The sequence below is a fragment of the Cyprinus carpio genome, unplaced genomic scaffold (genome assembly GCF_018340385.1).
Source record: "Cyprinus carpio isolate SPL01 unplaced genomic scaffold, ASM1834038v1 S000006627, whole genome shotgun sequence".
Lineage (NCBI taxonomy): Eukaryota > Metazoa > Chordata > Actinopteri > Cypriniformes > Cyprinidae > Cyprinus > Cyprinus carpio.
Window position 1 is genome coordinate 219,694 of NW_024879259.1, and position 15,508 is coordinate 235,201.

General features: G+C 41.0%; 1 protein-coding gene across 1 annotated transcript in view; it reads right to left on the minus strand.

Annotated features, from left to right (window-relative positions):
* Positions 1 to 15,508, minus strand: part of LOC109052911 (pericentrin-like) — a 33,383-nt gene that overhangs the window by 7,145 nt on the left and 10,730 nt on the right. Inside the window, 24 exon segments of the mRNA XM_042755035.1 lie at positions 278 to 472; positions 559 to 731; positions 838 to 940; positions 1,054 to 1,554; positions 1,762 to 1,932; positions 2,791 to 3,786; positions 4,063 to 4,224; positions 4,422 to 4,574; positions 4,691 to 4,858; positions 5,008 to 5,244; positions 5,729 to 5,749; positions 6,595 to 6,714; positions 6,820 to 7,052; positions 8,395 to 8,586; positions 8,688 to 8,850; positions 9,141 to 9,358; positions 9,884 to 10,065; positions 10,192 to 10,352; positions 11,626 to 11,772; positions 12,941 to 13,093; positions 13,258 to 13,467; positions 13,567 to 14,170; positions 14,442 to 14,875; positions 15,120 to 15,319. Of these exon segments, the coding sequence (XP_042610969.1) occupies positions 278 to 472; positions 559 to 731; positions 838 to 940; positions 1,054 to 1,554; positions 1,762 to 1,932; positions 2,791 to 3,786; positions 4,063 to 4,224; positions 4,422 to 4,574; positions 4,691 to 4,858; positions 5,008 to 5,244; positions 5,729 to 5,749; positions 6,595 to 6,714; positions 6,820 to 7,052; positions 8,395 to 8,586; positions 8,688 to 8,850; positions 9,141 to 9,358; positions 9,884 to 10,065; positions 10,192 to 10,352; positions 11,626 to 11,772; positions 12,941 to 13,093; positions 13,258 to 13,467; positions 13,567 to 14,170; positions 14,442 to 14,875; positions 15,120 to 15,319 (5,897 nt within the window).

Genomic DNA, 15,508 nt, shown 5'->3' on the forward strand with positions numbered 1-15,508 from the left:
ATACATAAACACAAAATTCAAATGTAAGTGAACTGTTGGATCGCACACACTACTGCACACAATCACTCTGGATCTGCAGTTTTATTTCCAAGTTACTTTAACCCTACAAAGCCTAGTGCATTATTTTTAACCAGAAAAAAAGGTCTCTAAATTACCAACATGATTAAAACTTTGCTGAAAAACCGGCTGCACACAATCTACTACGTCTTGGGTTGTCTGACTGTTTAATTCTTACTTTAAGGATCTATCAGGTAAGCGATACACAGATGAGCCTCACCCTGGGTTCCCTGTCAGCCATCCTGCAGAGCAGCTCTCTGAGTGATAAGATGGTCTCCTGTAAGGCCCTTCTCTCCCTCTGCCAGGAGGGGGGTGGGGCAGGCTCAGAATCTGGGCGGGACTGGCCAGATGGGGCAGGGCGATGGGACAAAGACAGGATTCTACAGCTTTCCTGGTAGACGCGCTTCAACATAGCCTGTAAATGATACACAGATATATAATCACCAAATCAATCAGTTCTTCATGTATGAGCGAGGGCAGCATATTAAAGATGTCGTTTACCTTTAACTCAGGTGTGAGGGCCTCGTGGTTCTCGTGCATACTGCCTTCAGCGCTATCTGTGTTTTCAGCAGGTGACATTCCTCTGCAGCGCAGATACTCCACAAAATGAGCATCTAAATGCTCTGTATGTTCCAACTCCAGCCTCAGCATGGCCTCCAACTCTGAGCTCACATCTACAAACACAGTAAGATGAACTAACTAAGAAAATGATCTTAACCTTAATTAAACACATCCAGTCTCTCTTACAGAAATGCAAGCATGAACAAGTACACAACTCACTGCTGCCATATCCATCGCTGACCCACTCCGGCACAGACACAGGAGAGTTGGAACCAAGTGGAGATAGAGATGGTGTCACATCTGAATTGTCCAATTCATGAATCTGAACAAACAATGCATTTCCTTCATTTTATTAATGGAATTCAGTTAGCGTTTTTAATGTTTCCAGTTAGCACTGAAACCTTTCTTTGGAAATAAAGTGAAACGCATGCTTACCTTATCTGCATCCAGGGAGTCAAGCACAGAAAGGTGTTCGGACACAGTAAGAGAGCAAGGGGATGCAGTGTGTGTGCTGGGTGGGACTTCCTCTGAAGGTGGGATAAAAGTTTGTCTGGCGTGTGGTCTCTCTTTGTCCCGCTCCATAGGCGAAGGCTTGCTGTGAAACTCTAGGCTGGCGCTGTGTAGCGCACTGAGCTCTGAGAGGTGAGACACCTGCAGACGAGAGGGGTGCTCTTCACTGCACTCCAACCTACGCAGGACTTCTGGTGAAGATAGGGAAGCAGAGAGGGATGGGTCACGGGAAAGGCCTTCGAGAAAGCGGTGGCCGTGTTTGGTATGGTGGTCCTGCAGTTTGCAGCGCTGTTGGAGCTGCTCTAGCTCCCGCTGCTGATAGGCCAGCTCTTCTTCCTGCACAGCCAGGTCATCCTGCAAACTCCGCAGCTCTGCTTTCAGGTGCTGGTTATGGACCTCGAGATCAGCCAATGCACGATCTTTTGTCTGATGGTGAAAGATCAAATCAGCAACTTGATTTTTACACTTCTGAAAAAAAGTGACTAGTGCTTGTGCTCTGCGAAATTATTTATTCTATTAACCTTAAAAATGCATGGAATCTGTACAAGTTTTTTATTTATTTTTTTACATTCTGGATAAAAGTCAAAACCGACAAACCAATGTGTGTATCAATTAAGAAACTAATCCACATACCTGTCCCTCTTCCTGTAACTTTTCAGCTCTCTCTGTGCTGGTACTAAGCCCTTCCTTCACAGCTGCTAACTCCGCCCTTAGAGCATCATGCTCCGCCCTCAGGTGGATCAGCTGCTGTTCTCGCTCACGTAAAGCAGTCTCAGCTTTAGCCAAGGTCTCTTCAGCACACGTCTGCAAAAATAATCACTCAGTAATGTTAGTTCTTTACATCACACACACACAAAATGCGTTACATCAGCAGTTACAAAACTATATTAAGTTAAGGTCATGCTCTGATAAATGAGCAGAAAACTAGCTCAAATCTGCAGCAAGTCATTTGTAAAAATGCATGACTCAACATGTAAATTATTCCTATCTAACAAGTGAACAAACCAAACCAAAAGTGACACAGAACTGTTACATGTCAAAGCAATCAAGGATTTGCATCCTGCTCAAATCACAAGAAAAGTGGCTCGTTGCTAGAAAGAAAGTTCCAAGAAATTAAATGTTATTTGCTGAAACGGAGCTCGATCAACTCGATCCGACTCTAAACAAAGCAAATTAAAAACAGTGCAGCTTTTCACTTAGCTCATGACTAACCAATCCCAAAGTTTAGATCAAGCTTTAAAAGTAAATGGTTTAAAAGACTTCAGACAGACTTCCTCTTTATAAATTTACTTCCCATGTGAGCTATTCTCTCATGTGCCAGAGGGCTGGACTAAATCATTCTATTCTTGTCCCTCCCCCTTTTTTTCTTCTGTAATTTCAGGCACTACCCAAACTGCACAAACAAAACATGGTTGATCTGCAAGTAATTACAGAATCTGTAAAGCATTAAACCTTGAGGTAACTTCCCAAATAATTCACTGTTTGCATCATAGTTCATGGCAAGAGTAAAGTCACAGAGTTACAGCCCAAGTCCATAATCACAGTTTGTTTATAGGGCAGTCTTGTTCATATTCCATTACAATAAGAAAGCAAAACTAAACACTTAAAAACCGTAGTGAGCAGGGTTTGATTTAAAAAAAAAAGTTTTCCAAAATATCTCACCAGAACTTCTTTTTGAGCTTCTCCTTGTTTAGCCACCGTCTCCTTGTGTTGGTCAAGTAGTTCTTTAATGTAGTTAGTCTTTGATGTCACTTCCTGTTTCAAACGCTCTATTTCCTCCTGGAGGCATCCCTCCCGTTTTCTCAGAGCCTCTCTCTCAATGGACAGTTCTCTTTTGCTTGTCTCCAAGGCAATGACGGTGGCTTTGCCTACTTGGACGTTTTGCTCAAGCTCGTCCAGTTTGAACTGTAAAGCATCGAGTTCATTCTGATATTCCTCTTCTTTGTTTTGCAGTTCTGAGATTTGGTTCTCCAGAAGCTCCTTCTCAACACACTGGTTCTTCACCTCCTCCTGTAGCCTGCCAAGCTCCTGCTGGACCTCGTCTCTTCTCTCTTCTGCTCTTCTCAGCTGGAGCTCAGACTCTCTAAGCCTGGACTGATGAGCTCGATCTGTATCTTCCAACACTTCCACACGATCCGCCAATCTCGCCGCTTCTGTCTGCTTCTCCTCTAGCTGGAGTTTCAGCTCATTCGCTTCCTGTTCCAACACAGCCACCTTCCCCCTTTCCTCTCCGAGACTCCGGCCGAGTGCCTCCACCTGGCTTCCATACTGTTCTTCTTGGGAGAGCAACAGTCTCTGAAGAGAGTCCTTCTCTTCAGCTGCTCGCTCCAGCTCAAGCTGTAACTCCTTCAAGCGAGTGCGAGACGACTGCAGTGTGTGGCTGCGGAGCACCTGGCACAGGCTTACCTCAGGCGCCCTCTGCTGGTGAGGATGAGGGGACCAGGGGAAGTCAGATGACTCAGTGCTGTCAGTGTTGGGGTCACTGACCTCATGATGGTTGGGGTCAAGCTGGCTCAACTCCTCTTGAAGCTTGTTAATAACCTCGTGGAGCTGCTCAGTCTCTTCTTCCTTTGCCTGCCGTAAACGTTGCTGGTCACAACGAAGACGTTCAACCAGAGAGCGCAGCTCTTCAATCTCAGCTTGCTTTTCCTCTAGAGTCTGAAAATGGTAATGAGGACTAGTTACAAACCAGCAGCATACTTAATTGCTACAAAATAAATGACAAAAGTCTTCAAATTAAACAAGACTCTAAACCTTGGATTTATTTTCCTTGTAATAAGTGTACATCAATCTTCCTGAATATTAGAGATGGGAATTTAAACAAACTGAACTATTCTGAATAATCCTAATTCCAGTTCCATTAACATTTCTTTGTATTCTTCCGAGTAACAAATCTGGGGGAAACAAAAACAAACATGGACATACTTGTCTTACATTATTATCACTGGTCATGTCAAGCTCTTGCTGCAGCTGGAGGATCTGTTGGTTTAGGTGATCGATCTCCAGATTCTTCTCCTCCAGAAGGGCAGAAGGCAGCTGAAGGATGGATTCATCGCTGCCCTCTTCTAGTCGCCTTGTTAAAGTGTCCACAGTCTCCTAAAGGACACAGAATGAAGTCAACCTGGCTTTTTAACATCCTCCAGACAATCATCAACTAAATCCAATACAGAATTCGAATGAAGGTTCTGTGCTATAAATACAATTTATCCAAGACTGTGAACAAATTAATGAACATCACAATAGGATTGCCAGGCTACACTCATTATACAAGTATAATGAGACCACAGACTAACCTGCAGGTGAGTGATGTGCATGTGGAGCTGCTCTTCTGTAGCTCTGCTCTCTGTGTTTTTGAGCTCCAGCTGTAGTGCTAGTTGTCTGACCTCTTCCTCCCTCACTACCAAATCCTTCTCAAGCTCATTTATACGTTCTGACAGCAACTCCACCTAAGAGAGACAACAACTCTTAAATCAATTTCCATTGTGCATGTCCTAACTAGAAACGAAACAGACAGTTAAAGGTAATTTCATATCTCTTTCACTGTCTTTTTATATACACTCACCTGTTGTTCTTTGGTCTGCAGATCCTGCTGTACGGCTTCAAGCTGCTCCCGGAGGTTGGGGTCGGGGGTCATATCAGGGAAACGGTGTCTGGTCTCATCAAGTTTGGACTGTAGGGCAGAGATCTGAAGCTTATTAGCATACTGCTGCTGCTGCAAAGCTTCTTTATCCTGAAAGTAAAAACACACAGACCACTACTGGTTAGAACTATTTTAATATTCATGCTAAAAAAATAATTCCAAATCGCCCCAAACATTAACACCCAACTGAAGCAGCGAAAAATGCATTTTGTATTTGTATTTCATGTATTTTTGTGCACCTGTGTGAGCTCCTGAAGGTTCTTGCGTGCTTTCTGAAGTTCTTGCTCCAGCTGGGTTCCAGTTCGGCTGGCCTCTGCACAGCTCAGCAATGCCTGCTCCAACTCACGGATATGAGCGGTCAATTTTTCAATCTCTTCATTACGCTCTTCAACATCACGCTGACACTGTTCTTTTGCTGACAACAGTACACTATAGTCTTCCATCTTATCTTTGATCAGAGCCTGAAGACTTTCCACCTGTACAAAATTACACAAAGAAAGTGGTGTATCCATAACAAAAGACAGAAACACGTCCTAGTCCTAAAAAAAAGATGCCGAACAGCAGCACAAAATAGCCATAAATTATTAAAGCAACAGTTTTGCAACAGATTGAGACTTTTAAGAGGGTTACAAGAAGACAATCCTAAAATGAACAGACACAAATGTACAGTTTAGGCAATAAAGCTATTAAATAAAGCCTTCAGAAGCCACTACAGCAGTAAACAAATACATTTCTGAGGAAAGAGGATTTGTGTATGTGTGTATTTGAGTAGGAGGATGAAAGAGGGGAAAAAAAAACATGAATTACAGACATGACTGATGTATACCTGCTGAAAAGGTTTGACAAACAAGAAAATGAATGGACAATATCTATCACATGCTCTACTACTTGAAACGCTGCATAAGCCATGCATAATTGCCACAGGACCAGCACATAAATGACTACAGCTGGATAACATACCTGAAGAACCAAGTCCTCAATCTACAACATTCAGTTAGGGAGAAAAAAAAGCATCTAAATGAACATTCAAATCATTCAGAGATACTCAGAGGATCAGAATGTCTTTAGGCTCTTTGTCACGGACACAGTATGTAAGAAATGAAGCGCAACAGGTTTTTTAGACTTTGCCTGGAGCATGGGATTTTTTTATGTTTTCTTTTGCTCTGTTATCGTACCAGACATACAGGCACATTAAAAATGCAACTGCATCAAGAATTCAGTGTGCTGAATAGTGTAAATATATTATTGAATATATGTATAGAATATAGACTTTTTTTTTGTTAAAAAAAAAAAAGGAATTTTATTCTACAAGGCTGCATTAATGTTCAAAAGTGACATTAAAGACTTCATTTTTTATTATTAAAAAAAAGAAAAAAACAAAGAAAACACCTTTCAAATAAATGCTGTTCTTTTCAACTTTCAAAAAATACTAAAAAAATCATTCACTTTCAATTTCCACACAATTATCAAGCAGCACAACATTGATAAGAAATGTTTCTTGAGTACCAAATCAGCATATTAGAATGATTTCTGAAGGATCATGTGACACTGAAGGTTGGAGTAATGTCTGCTGAAAATTCAGTTTTCCATCACAGGAATAAATTATATCTTAAAATAGAAAACTATTTTATACAAATAGAAATTAATATTCCACAATTTACCAATTTTACTGTATTTTTTTTAATCAAAGAGCAAAGAGAAAAGAATGGAAAGTTAGTGCCACTTCATTCTGCTCACATACTCTTCACAGTTTATCCAAGTCACAAAAAAGGGTGTCAGTCTGTTAAAACAAACGCATATCTAAAGTTCTAGACATGGACCCTTACCCTCTGACCCTTGCTGTCCCCTCCTGTGTGTACTTTAGATGGTTGTCTCAATTGATCTTCCAGATTCTTTATTTCCTGCTGGAATTCATCTCTCTCATGCTCCCGCTCCACTGCTTGTTCCTGTACATAAGGAAAAAAGGCAGAGCCATTTATTTCCACAAGCTTACATTCACTTTTTCTGGTGCTGAATTTCAGACACTTGAATAAACTGCTGGAAACACTCACATCTATGAACTGGCGGTTATGTTTGAGCTGTTTCTCCAGAGCATCAATATGTTGCTGCAGGTCTTCAGTCTGCAGGCGATGCTGTTCCTCCAGCTGATGCGCATGGCTCTCCTGCTCCTCCAAGGCCTGCTCCAGCATCTGCAGACGAGACGCCAAACCACCGCAGTTCTTCTCCGCCTGCCGCTGCACCTCCACACACTCCTGCCCCAGACGCTCAGTCTCCGCTAGCAGAGCTGCACAGAGCCCAGAAGAACCAATGAATAAAATCAATACGCAACTGCAGAGTCCATGTCAACAAAACACACAAACTGCAAATGCATATTAAGATGCAAACATGCACAGGAGCTCTGGATCATTTGTGCATTCTCAATGCACAAATAAAGCACAGCAAACTGGATCAAGAAGAAATTGGCAAAGAAATACTCATAAGAGAAATTAACAAGTATTTGGAACTTTAAAACTTTAAAAGGTTTAGAGCAAGTTAAACTGCAAAAAACATCACAGGATAAGCAAGAGCATTAATAAACCAAACTTTTACAAAAAAAATAAACTGAAAACTTCATCAGGAACGGATGCATTTAGTGTCAAACTGTACACGTAATTTTTCAACTCAAACATTTACTTCAGTCGCAGATTATATCACAAACCTGTCTCTTCCTCTGCGTCGAGGAAGCCTACAGAGCAGAAAGAATTTGTAGGATGAAACTAAACCCTCCATCACAAGCACACACTCTTAAATTTCACTCCGTGTTAGGGGTGTATGATATTGAGAAAAATTACCTTTTATATTTTCCAGTATTTTGTCGATAATAATTGGAGCTTATTTGGCCAAGTGTGTTTTAGTGTTGGTACCTTGGCTGGTTTGAGAACAGCCGACTCCAGAAATGTTGCATATTCTGTGCAGTTGTTAGTTCACAGCAGTGACTAAGTTTTCCACTACAAGGCAATATTTACCTCCCTTAAAATGATTTCCAGGAGATTTTATATTATATTAATAATTAATAATAAAATCAAATAGAATAATAAAACAAATCAATCAAATTAAATCAGTATCAACAAAATTCATCTTTGCACTGTAGAAGTGGAACAGAAGATACACCTGAAGTGTGGTACACAGACTGTTTAATGTAATTTAAAAGTGGCCTGAATTGCATTTACAACTGCATGAATAATCCTATGGGATTCTTTTTTTCTTAATATGAATATATTTAAAGTATAATTTCATTAATTAAAAATGATTTTATAATTAAATGTGAAACTAAAACCGCCATTCATTCAGTCATTTAATCATTCATTAAACTCATTTGCACATTTTTGGTTTAGCCAGTCTCATGCACTAAATTGTCAGTTTGCATTTTGTTAATACTATAATTATGATATTATCAAAGATGATACATATCATACACCCCTACTCTGTGTGCAAAGCAACAGGTCCATCTTTAAGAGGCCATGACTATTTGGCATGCACCGAATGACAAAACTAATGTTATGTAATTGCATGTTATGTAATTCAATCTGAGAATTAAACTAAAGCATGTCAGCTTAAATCACGCCCCTAAACCCTTTTTCTCTCACCCTTCTCAGTGTCTCCGAGGCCAGCCGTGAGGGCTTCTCTCTGACGCAGGAGGAGGGTATGATTTTCACTGAGCTGCTGCAGTTGGACGCGTGTGCTCTCCAGCTTCTCTGCCAGACGCTGCTGCTGCGTTTCCTTCTGCTGAAGTGCCTCCTCCAAAGCTGCTTTCTCAGCTACATAGCCTTCCATCAGACCTAGAGCCACACATGTAAATGCACACAGGACACCAAATGAGGTAAGTGCCCGATACAGAGAAAGTAATACAATGGACAACAGCATATATAGATATTCTGACCTTCGGCCTTGTGCAGCTCCAACTGTAGCTGGCTCTTCAGATTAGCCTCATGATCCAGCTGCTCCAGGAGCTGAGAGTTCTGAAACAGCAGAGACGCTCCAGCCTCACCTCCATCTCTGAACCGCTCATTTAGCATGGCCTGAAGACCACACATCTGCTCCAACTACAGCAGAAATTAACAGGAAGAGAGAAAAGACAAACATATGGATTAGAAGGAAAACAGTTAAAAGTTAAAAACACAATTGCTAACAAATAAAACAGATCTATAGAAAATATAGATAAGATAATTTAAAATATTAATAAAGTAAACAGCATAAATACTACTACATTGTAGTATTTATACTATTTTATAATAATATATAAATTAATACTATAAATGCTGTTCTTTCGAACTACAAAGTACTGACAGTAGCGGATGGGTCAGGGGTGTGTGTGTGTGTGTGTGTGTGGCACCTGCTGTGAGGATTCTGAGAGCAGCTCCAGTAGTTTATCCACAGTAGTGCGCAGACGTGTACAGGCACCCAGCATGAGCTCTTCACCTTCGACCTCCATCTCTCCCTCCGGCCCAGAGAACACACTCTCACACAGCCTCTGAGACAATTCCAACCCCTCGTCCACAGCCGAAGACCACACACTACAATCAGCATCTCCTTCTACACCAATCACCTCTCCTAAAAAAAAAAAAAAAAATATTAATTGTTCCAATCTGTCTGAAAGTCAACTACAAATATTAAACGATTTTTAGAACATAATCGGCCAAAGCTTCCTTTATATTAGTTCCAAAAGTATTTTTAAAAAGATGTGTTAAATAAATGTTTTAGCAACTTTCATATTTGCCATCATTAAAGTGGTAATTCACACAAAAAAATTAATTTCGGTCATCATTCACGGTAGCCACTAACATCCACAGAACTGAAAAAAAAAAAAAAATACTATGGAAGTCAATGGCTACCAGCAACTGGTTACCAACATTCTTCAAAACTCTTCTGTTGAACACAACAGAAGATAAGAAACTCGTACAGATTTGTAACAAGTGGAAGGTGAGTAAATGATGACAATTTTAACTTTTGGGCGACCTATCCCTTTAAACATTTATATACAAATTTTTTTATACATTTTATATATTAAAAGATTGAGCACTTTTTAATAGTGGGTGATCAGTATAGATCTCATTCAGCAGACTAACAGAAACTTACCCATTTCATGTGGATCACGGCTACTGCTGGCTCTCCTAGAGCTGGGCATTTTGTCTCCGGCCCGACCACCTGACACACAAACCCCCAACTTGTGGCTGATGTGCTCTTCTGTTGCCATAGTGATTCGAAGCATTTCTATGAGCATCCGCTGTAGTTTGTCACGTGCTGTTTGCAGGTCTTGTCTGACGGGGACAAAATCAAAAGTTTTAATGATAAACTCAAAGTATGAAAATAAGGTTGTTCTCTTAAACAGTATGTTGGTTAGTTCCACAAAATCCCTATTTCTGTATCCCTGCAGGTCAGCTGACCTTTGCTGTTTGGCCGTGTTGAGGTCTGCTCGGAGCATGGATAGTAGATTGTCTCCCTCCTGGTTCTCCCGGTCTCTGCGTTGCAGGAGCGTCTCCAGCGTGTCCATCTCTGCCCGCTTGCCTTCTAGCTCCACCTGCAGCCCGCTCACCTCCGCTCGCAGCTGAGGAAGAGGCAGAATAGATGCCACAAACAGGAAACCAGTCATCACACAGGCAAGAAAAGCGTAAACATTTGCTCAAGAAGTGTCAATGCAACTAACAAATAGGGAAGAGGTTAACTTCTAGAAGCCTCATAAAATAAGCTTGCTGCCAAAGTAAACATGTCTGTCTGTGGACGGCCCCGCAGTTCTACAGCTTGTTTTGAGTCTGAAGGATTCAAAGCCAAAAAGAGGTGGGAAAACAGCAGAAAAAGCAGATCAGACAATGTAGCATGCATTTAAATAAGGCTCCTGAAAGAATGTGTGGTGTTTTTCATCTGCCAAAAGGCATGCAAAGATGTAACCATAACAACAGCTCTACCAAAGCTTAGCTAGGCCTTTTGTTACCATTCCCACCCACCACTTCTTATGTACACCAGCATCTAGGGCTGTGCAAATAATCGAATGCGATTATCATGCGCATCTCATCAGTAAAGCCGGTTCTGTGATATAGTGCCATAGTTCACTGACAAGCTAAGCAATATCGTGTTCATTATCGAAGGCAATACATCAGCAATAATGAATGCGATATTGCGTCTTTCATGTCATTCAAACCCGTAACACCTTTGTTCATCTTTGTAACACAAATGAAGATATTTTTGACGAAATCTGAGAGCTGCACAGACAGCAATGCAACTACATGTACAATGTTCAAGGCTCAGAAAGGTAGTAAGGACATTGTTAAAACAGTCCACGTGACAATGATTCAACCTTAATTTTATGAAGCTATGAGAATACTTTTGTGCGCGTAAAGAAATTAAAATAATGACTTTATTCAACCAATTCTTCTCTTTCAGGGTCAGAAAGCTCTTGGATTTCTCCAAAAATATCTTAATTTGTTTTACGAAGATGAACGAAGGTCTTACGGGTTTGGAACGACATGAGGGCGAGTACTTAATGACAGAATTTTCCTATTTGGGTGAACTAAAAGGCAACTAGCGTCGACTCATCTAGACTGCAAATTGGTACAAAAATACAAATACAAAAATCTCTACAGATACCAAAACCTCTATAGTGTATTCCAGGCTTTAGAGAATTAAATGAACATTGTAAAACTTCAAAAACTTGCAAGCACTATCTTCTAGTACTTATGTTTTCTTCGTCAGTAGTAAAGATTTCAAATAATACCAAATACTTGAAGCAAAGGTTAAATGAAATATTCAAGTTTGTTACACTGAGCTGACTGTTCTCATTTGCTGTAGCTGTATGGCAAGTTGACCAATTGATTGTGTTGTACCTGTGAAACTACAGTATCCAACTTTTGTAGTTGCGCATTGAGTTGGCTCATCTTGTCACTGTAGGCAAGATCAGTTTGCTCGTGTTGCTGTCTTAAAGTCTTTTCCAGCTCCTCAAGAGCGACAGCTTTTTCCTGGTCACTCTCCTCCTGAAAGACGCACATACAAATAGGTATGAGAAGCAATGACAACCTCTTCTCAGATTTACATTCTCACCTCCAAACAGACATAGGCCAAATGGTTAGATCAGAACTTACCCAGTGATTTCCATAAAGAATTAGAGATCATTGATTAATCACAAAAAAAAAAAAAAAAAAAAAAAGCAAAAGACCCACACAAACCTCAAATCCTCAATCAGCCAGTCATCACTCACGTGACCCTATACTTCCTCCCATCTGTAGGATTAATACTGAGAGAGGACCTCTCTAATGCCCCAATGGGAAAGAGGCCAACTGACAACCCAACCAGTGTAAAACCTCAGAAAGCCCCTTTGCTGACAGAGGACAGCTCTACAAGGTCAAACATAAATGTCCAACAGCATCCGATCTAGAGAAAAGGTTTACTATGAATGATGGAGGATATAATGTACAGCACAGGGTGGGGATTAGTATTAATTTGAGCTTAGAAGTGGACCGTCCCCCTGCTCCAGATGTTAAATCCCTCCCCCAATAAGCTTAGCTATTGTTCATAGCCATTTCTAGAGTAGCATATACGCAAATGTTCATATACTAAACATTAAGTCACAACAATAATGACAACATAGACAAGTTGAAAAAAAAAGAAAAAAAAAAAATATAAAAAGCAAGTTTTACAAGTTAAATTAAATGCGAGGAACGAATAATTATACAATTAATTGGAGAGAAGCAAGCTACGCAACAGGCTAAAAAAGCAGGCTATAGAACAAGCTATACTCTTTCTTAAGCCTAATTTGGTGTCAGTGTTTACAGTTAGATAGTCTATTAAAAGGGACTGTTGCATTGGATAGTTATAAGAAATCAGTTATCAGAACTAGCCACCTGGTTGGTCCCCAAAGAACTACATTTTTCCCTAGAGCGATCACCGATGGCTGACAGACATCACAATGTTAAGCTGACATCGTATCCCCCTCTTTATTTAATTAAACAAACCAGGGCACATGCACTTACCTGTTAATATATCAACACTGTGACTGTACATATAATTCAGATGTCGAAATTGGATCTTGCGGAAGTGGGGGACATTTTAGTTGCAAGAAACTTTGACCAACACACTTTCACTTTAATGGGAAATGGGAGTGTAGAATATAGCTACTTTAAAATTAACAGCTCCCCCTCTCACCTTTAACTGTGCAATTGTCTGCTGCAGCAGCTCCTCAGACTTGCACTTGAGAAGCTCGGCCTCTTCCAGGAAATGGAGGCGTTGCCTTGATGCTTCTTCCTCTAATTCCCTACGCAAAGCCTCCAGCTCCCTGGCAGACACTCCTTTTAACTCCTGAGATAGAGAGGAGAGTTAATGAAAGAGGCTCTTATCTTCTTACAGTTGAAATACAAGACTACTTTATCTATGCTAAAGGCTGAACATATCTAAATGAAAATGGCACATTTCACTTCTCTTTCACACTTTTTCACTTTGTTTGTGTCCTCCTGAAAACATACTTGTAACTGTTGCTGATGTTGAGTAGCCAGCACATCCAGTTGTTGCCCGTGTTGCTTTTCCTTTGCAGCAGCAAGATCCAAGATCTCCACAAGGGCAGCACCATGCTGCTTCTCTAAAGCAACTACTTGCTGCTGAAGAGCTTCCAAAGCAGATCGATGCACATCCTCCAGAGCAGCCCTCTGAGAGGAGACCACTTCAGAGATCTCCACCTGCATGAGCAAGGTAACACACTAGATGTTGCTCCTGCAATAAATTTTCCAATAAACTAAACTTGCTCCAAAAAAACATCCCTCCATTACTGTGCTTACCTGATGGGCTTGATTCAGTTCTGCTGCCATTGCGCTGAATTTATCCATATGGACCTTAGCAAGCTCACTTCTGAGGTCCTCTCTGATAGTTTGCTCCTCCTTTCTTACCCTCTCAATCTCTTCAGTATAGTGTTCTACGAGGTCACGCAGTTCTCTTTCCTTCTCATCCCGTACTGCCTGGATTTCTTTCAAGTACGTACTCTCCAGTGTATCCATATTTGCCAACAGCCTCTCCTCAAGCTCCTCCCTTTCCTGCTTGTGTCGTGCCTGAAGCTCTGCCTCTTGAGCTTCAAGCTGTGCCAGGTTGGTCTCCTGAAGGACCGCCTCCAATCTGTCGAGCTCTACCTTGTGTTTATTTGTAAGCTCCATCTCCAAGGTCTCTAAGGCCGTTTTGTGATTAGTCCTCAGGGATTCCAGTTCTTCCCGGTGGAGTATTTTGAGTTCCTGACACTCCTTTTCAAGACGCTCTAATTGTGCAACTTGCTGGTCCAGGAGTGTTTTCTGGGCCTGCAGCTCCACAGCATGCTGTTCTTTCTGTTGACCCAGGGCAGCATCTCTTTGAAGGGTCAACTTATCTTCCAGTTGTTTCTGCTCTTCTTGGTGCCTACATATGACATACAGATGATAATGAGCACATTTACTCCATTCATTCTCCATTTTGTTGTACATTGTTCTGACAAAATAATTTTTATTGCACAAGAAACCGTTAGCACCAACTAGACTGCTGTTTAAAAAAAAAAAAAAAAAAGTATAAGCAATATTAAGGAGTATAGATAATAGTAACAGGTCTTGAGGTTTAACTTTTAAGCTCCTCTGGATCACATTTGCCAATGATATTAACATGTTTGTGGTTTTAGTGTAATGCAGTTTATGACCTGCAGAGGGCCTCTTGTAGCTTGCTCTCCATCTGATCCTGAAGTAGAGCATTCAGCTCTTTCACCTCTGCTGCCATGGCACTCTTCGCAGTGGACATCTCCCTGTCGTATTGAGCCTGGAGTTTCTGCTTCAACACTACCACCTGAGGGCTCTCTTCACACTCCAGACTCTTCTGCAGTGCTTGAAGCTTCTCCTTTTCCACATCAAGGAGTTTTTGAACCTCCAGAAGCCTCTGCTCCAACTCCTCTTTCTCTTTCAGGGCAGATCGCTGAAGCTCTTCTCCCTGCGATGCCAAGCACTGTTTAGCCTGAATTTGGAGTTGCTCCCTCAGCTGGGCATGCTCTTTAGTGAACTCCTCACTCACACGATTCCTCTCTGCCTTCTGCGCCTCCTCAAGACGTACCCTTAACTCTTCAGCAGCATCTTTCTGATGCTTTAACAGAAAAAGAACACAGTGCTCAATAAAAAGAACCTTATTCATAAAGATACCTTTGATACTGATAACGCTACAGTATTGCTAAAGGGTCTCCACAAAAATCAGCACGAGTTTCATCGGTCTACAGCATGACCACTACTTCCATGACACATGACAGTGCTTGGTACCAGCCTTTGGCAACAATATTCACCAAAGCCCTTTTGTACCAAGTATAAAGACCTGCTGTAATGAACACACTTACTGTCTCCTCCATCTGTCTGAGCTGATCTCGGTGTTGTGCTACCACTTTCTCCAGTTCCTCTGAGTGCATTAAGGAGAGCTGAGATAGCTGGGTTTCCAACTGGGTCACCTTGGTCTGATGCTCTTGACTCCTCTCCTTCAGCTCAGCCTCCACCTGCCTCGCTACATCCTGTGCAGACTGTAGGCGTATCTTGTTTATTTCTGATGAGAGAGAAGAAAACTTTTTATAATACATATTTTTAAATATTATTTTTGAGGTTGTTTTTAAAAGATACCAATGCTGCATTTATTAATTAAAAATACAGAAAAACAAACAGTAATATTGTGAAATAATTGCAATTAAATGTTTTTTAAAATAAATATTTTAAAAATTTTAAATACGTTTGCTAG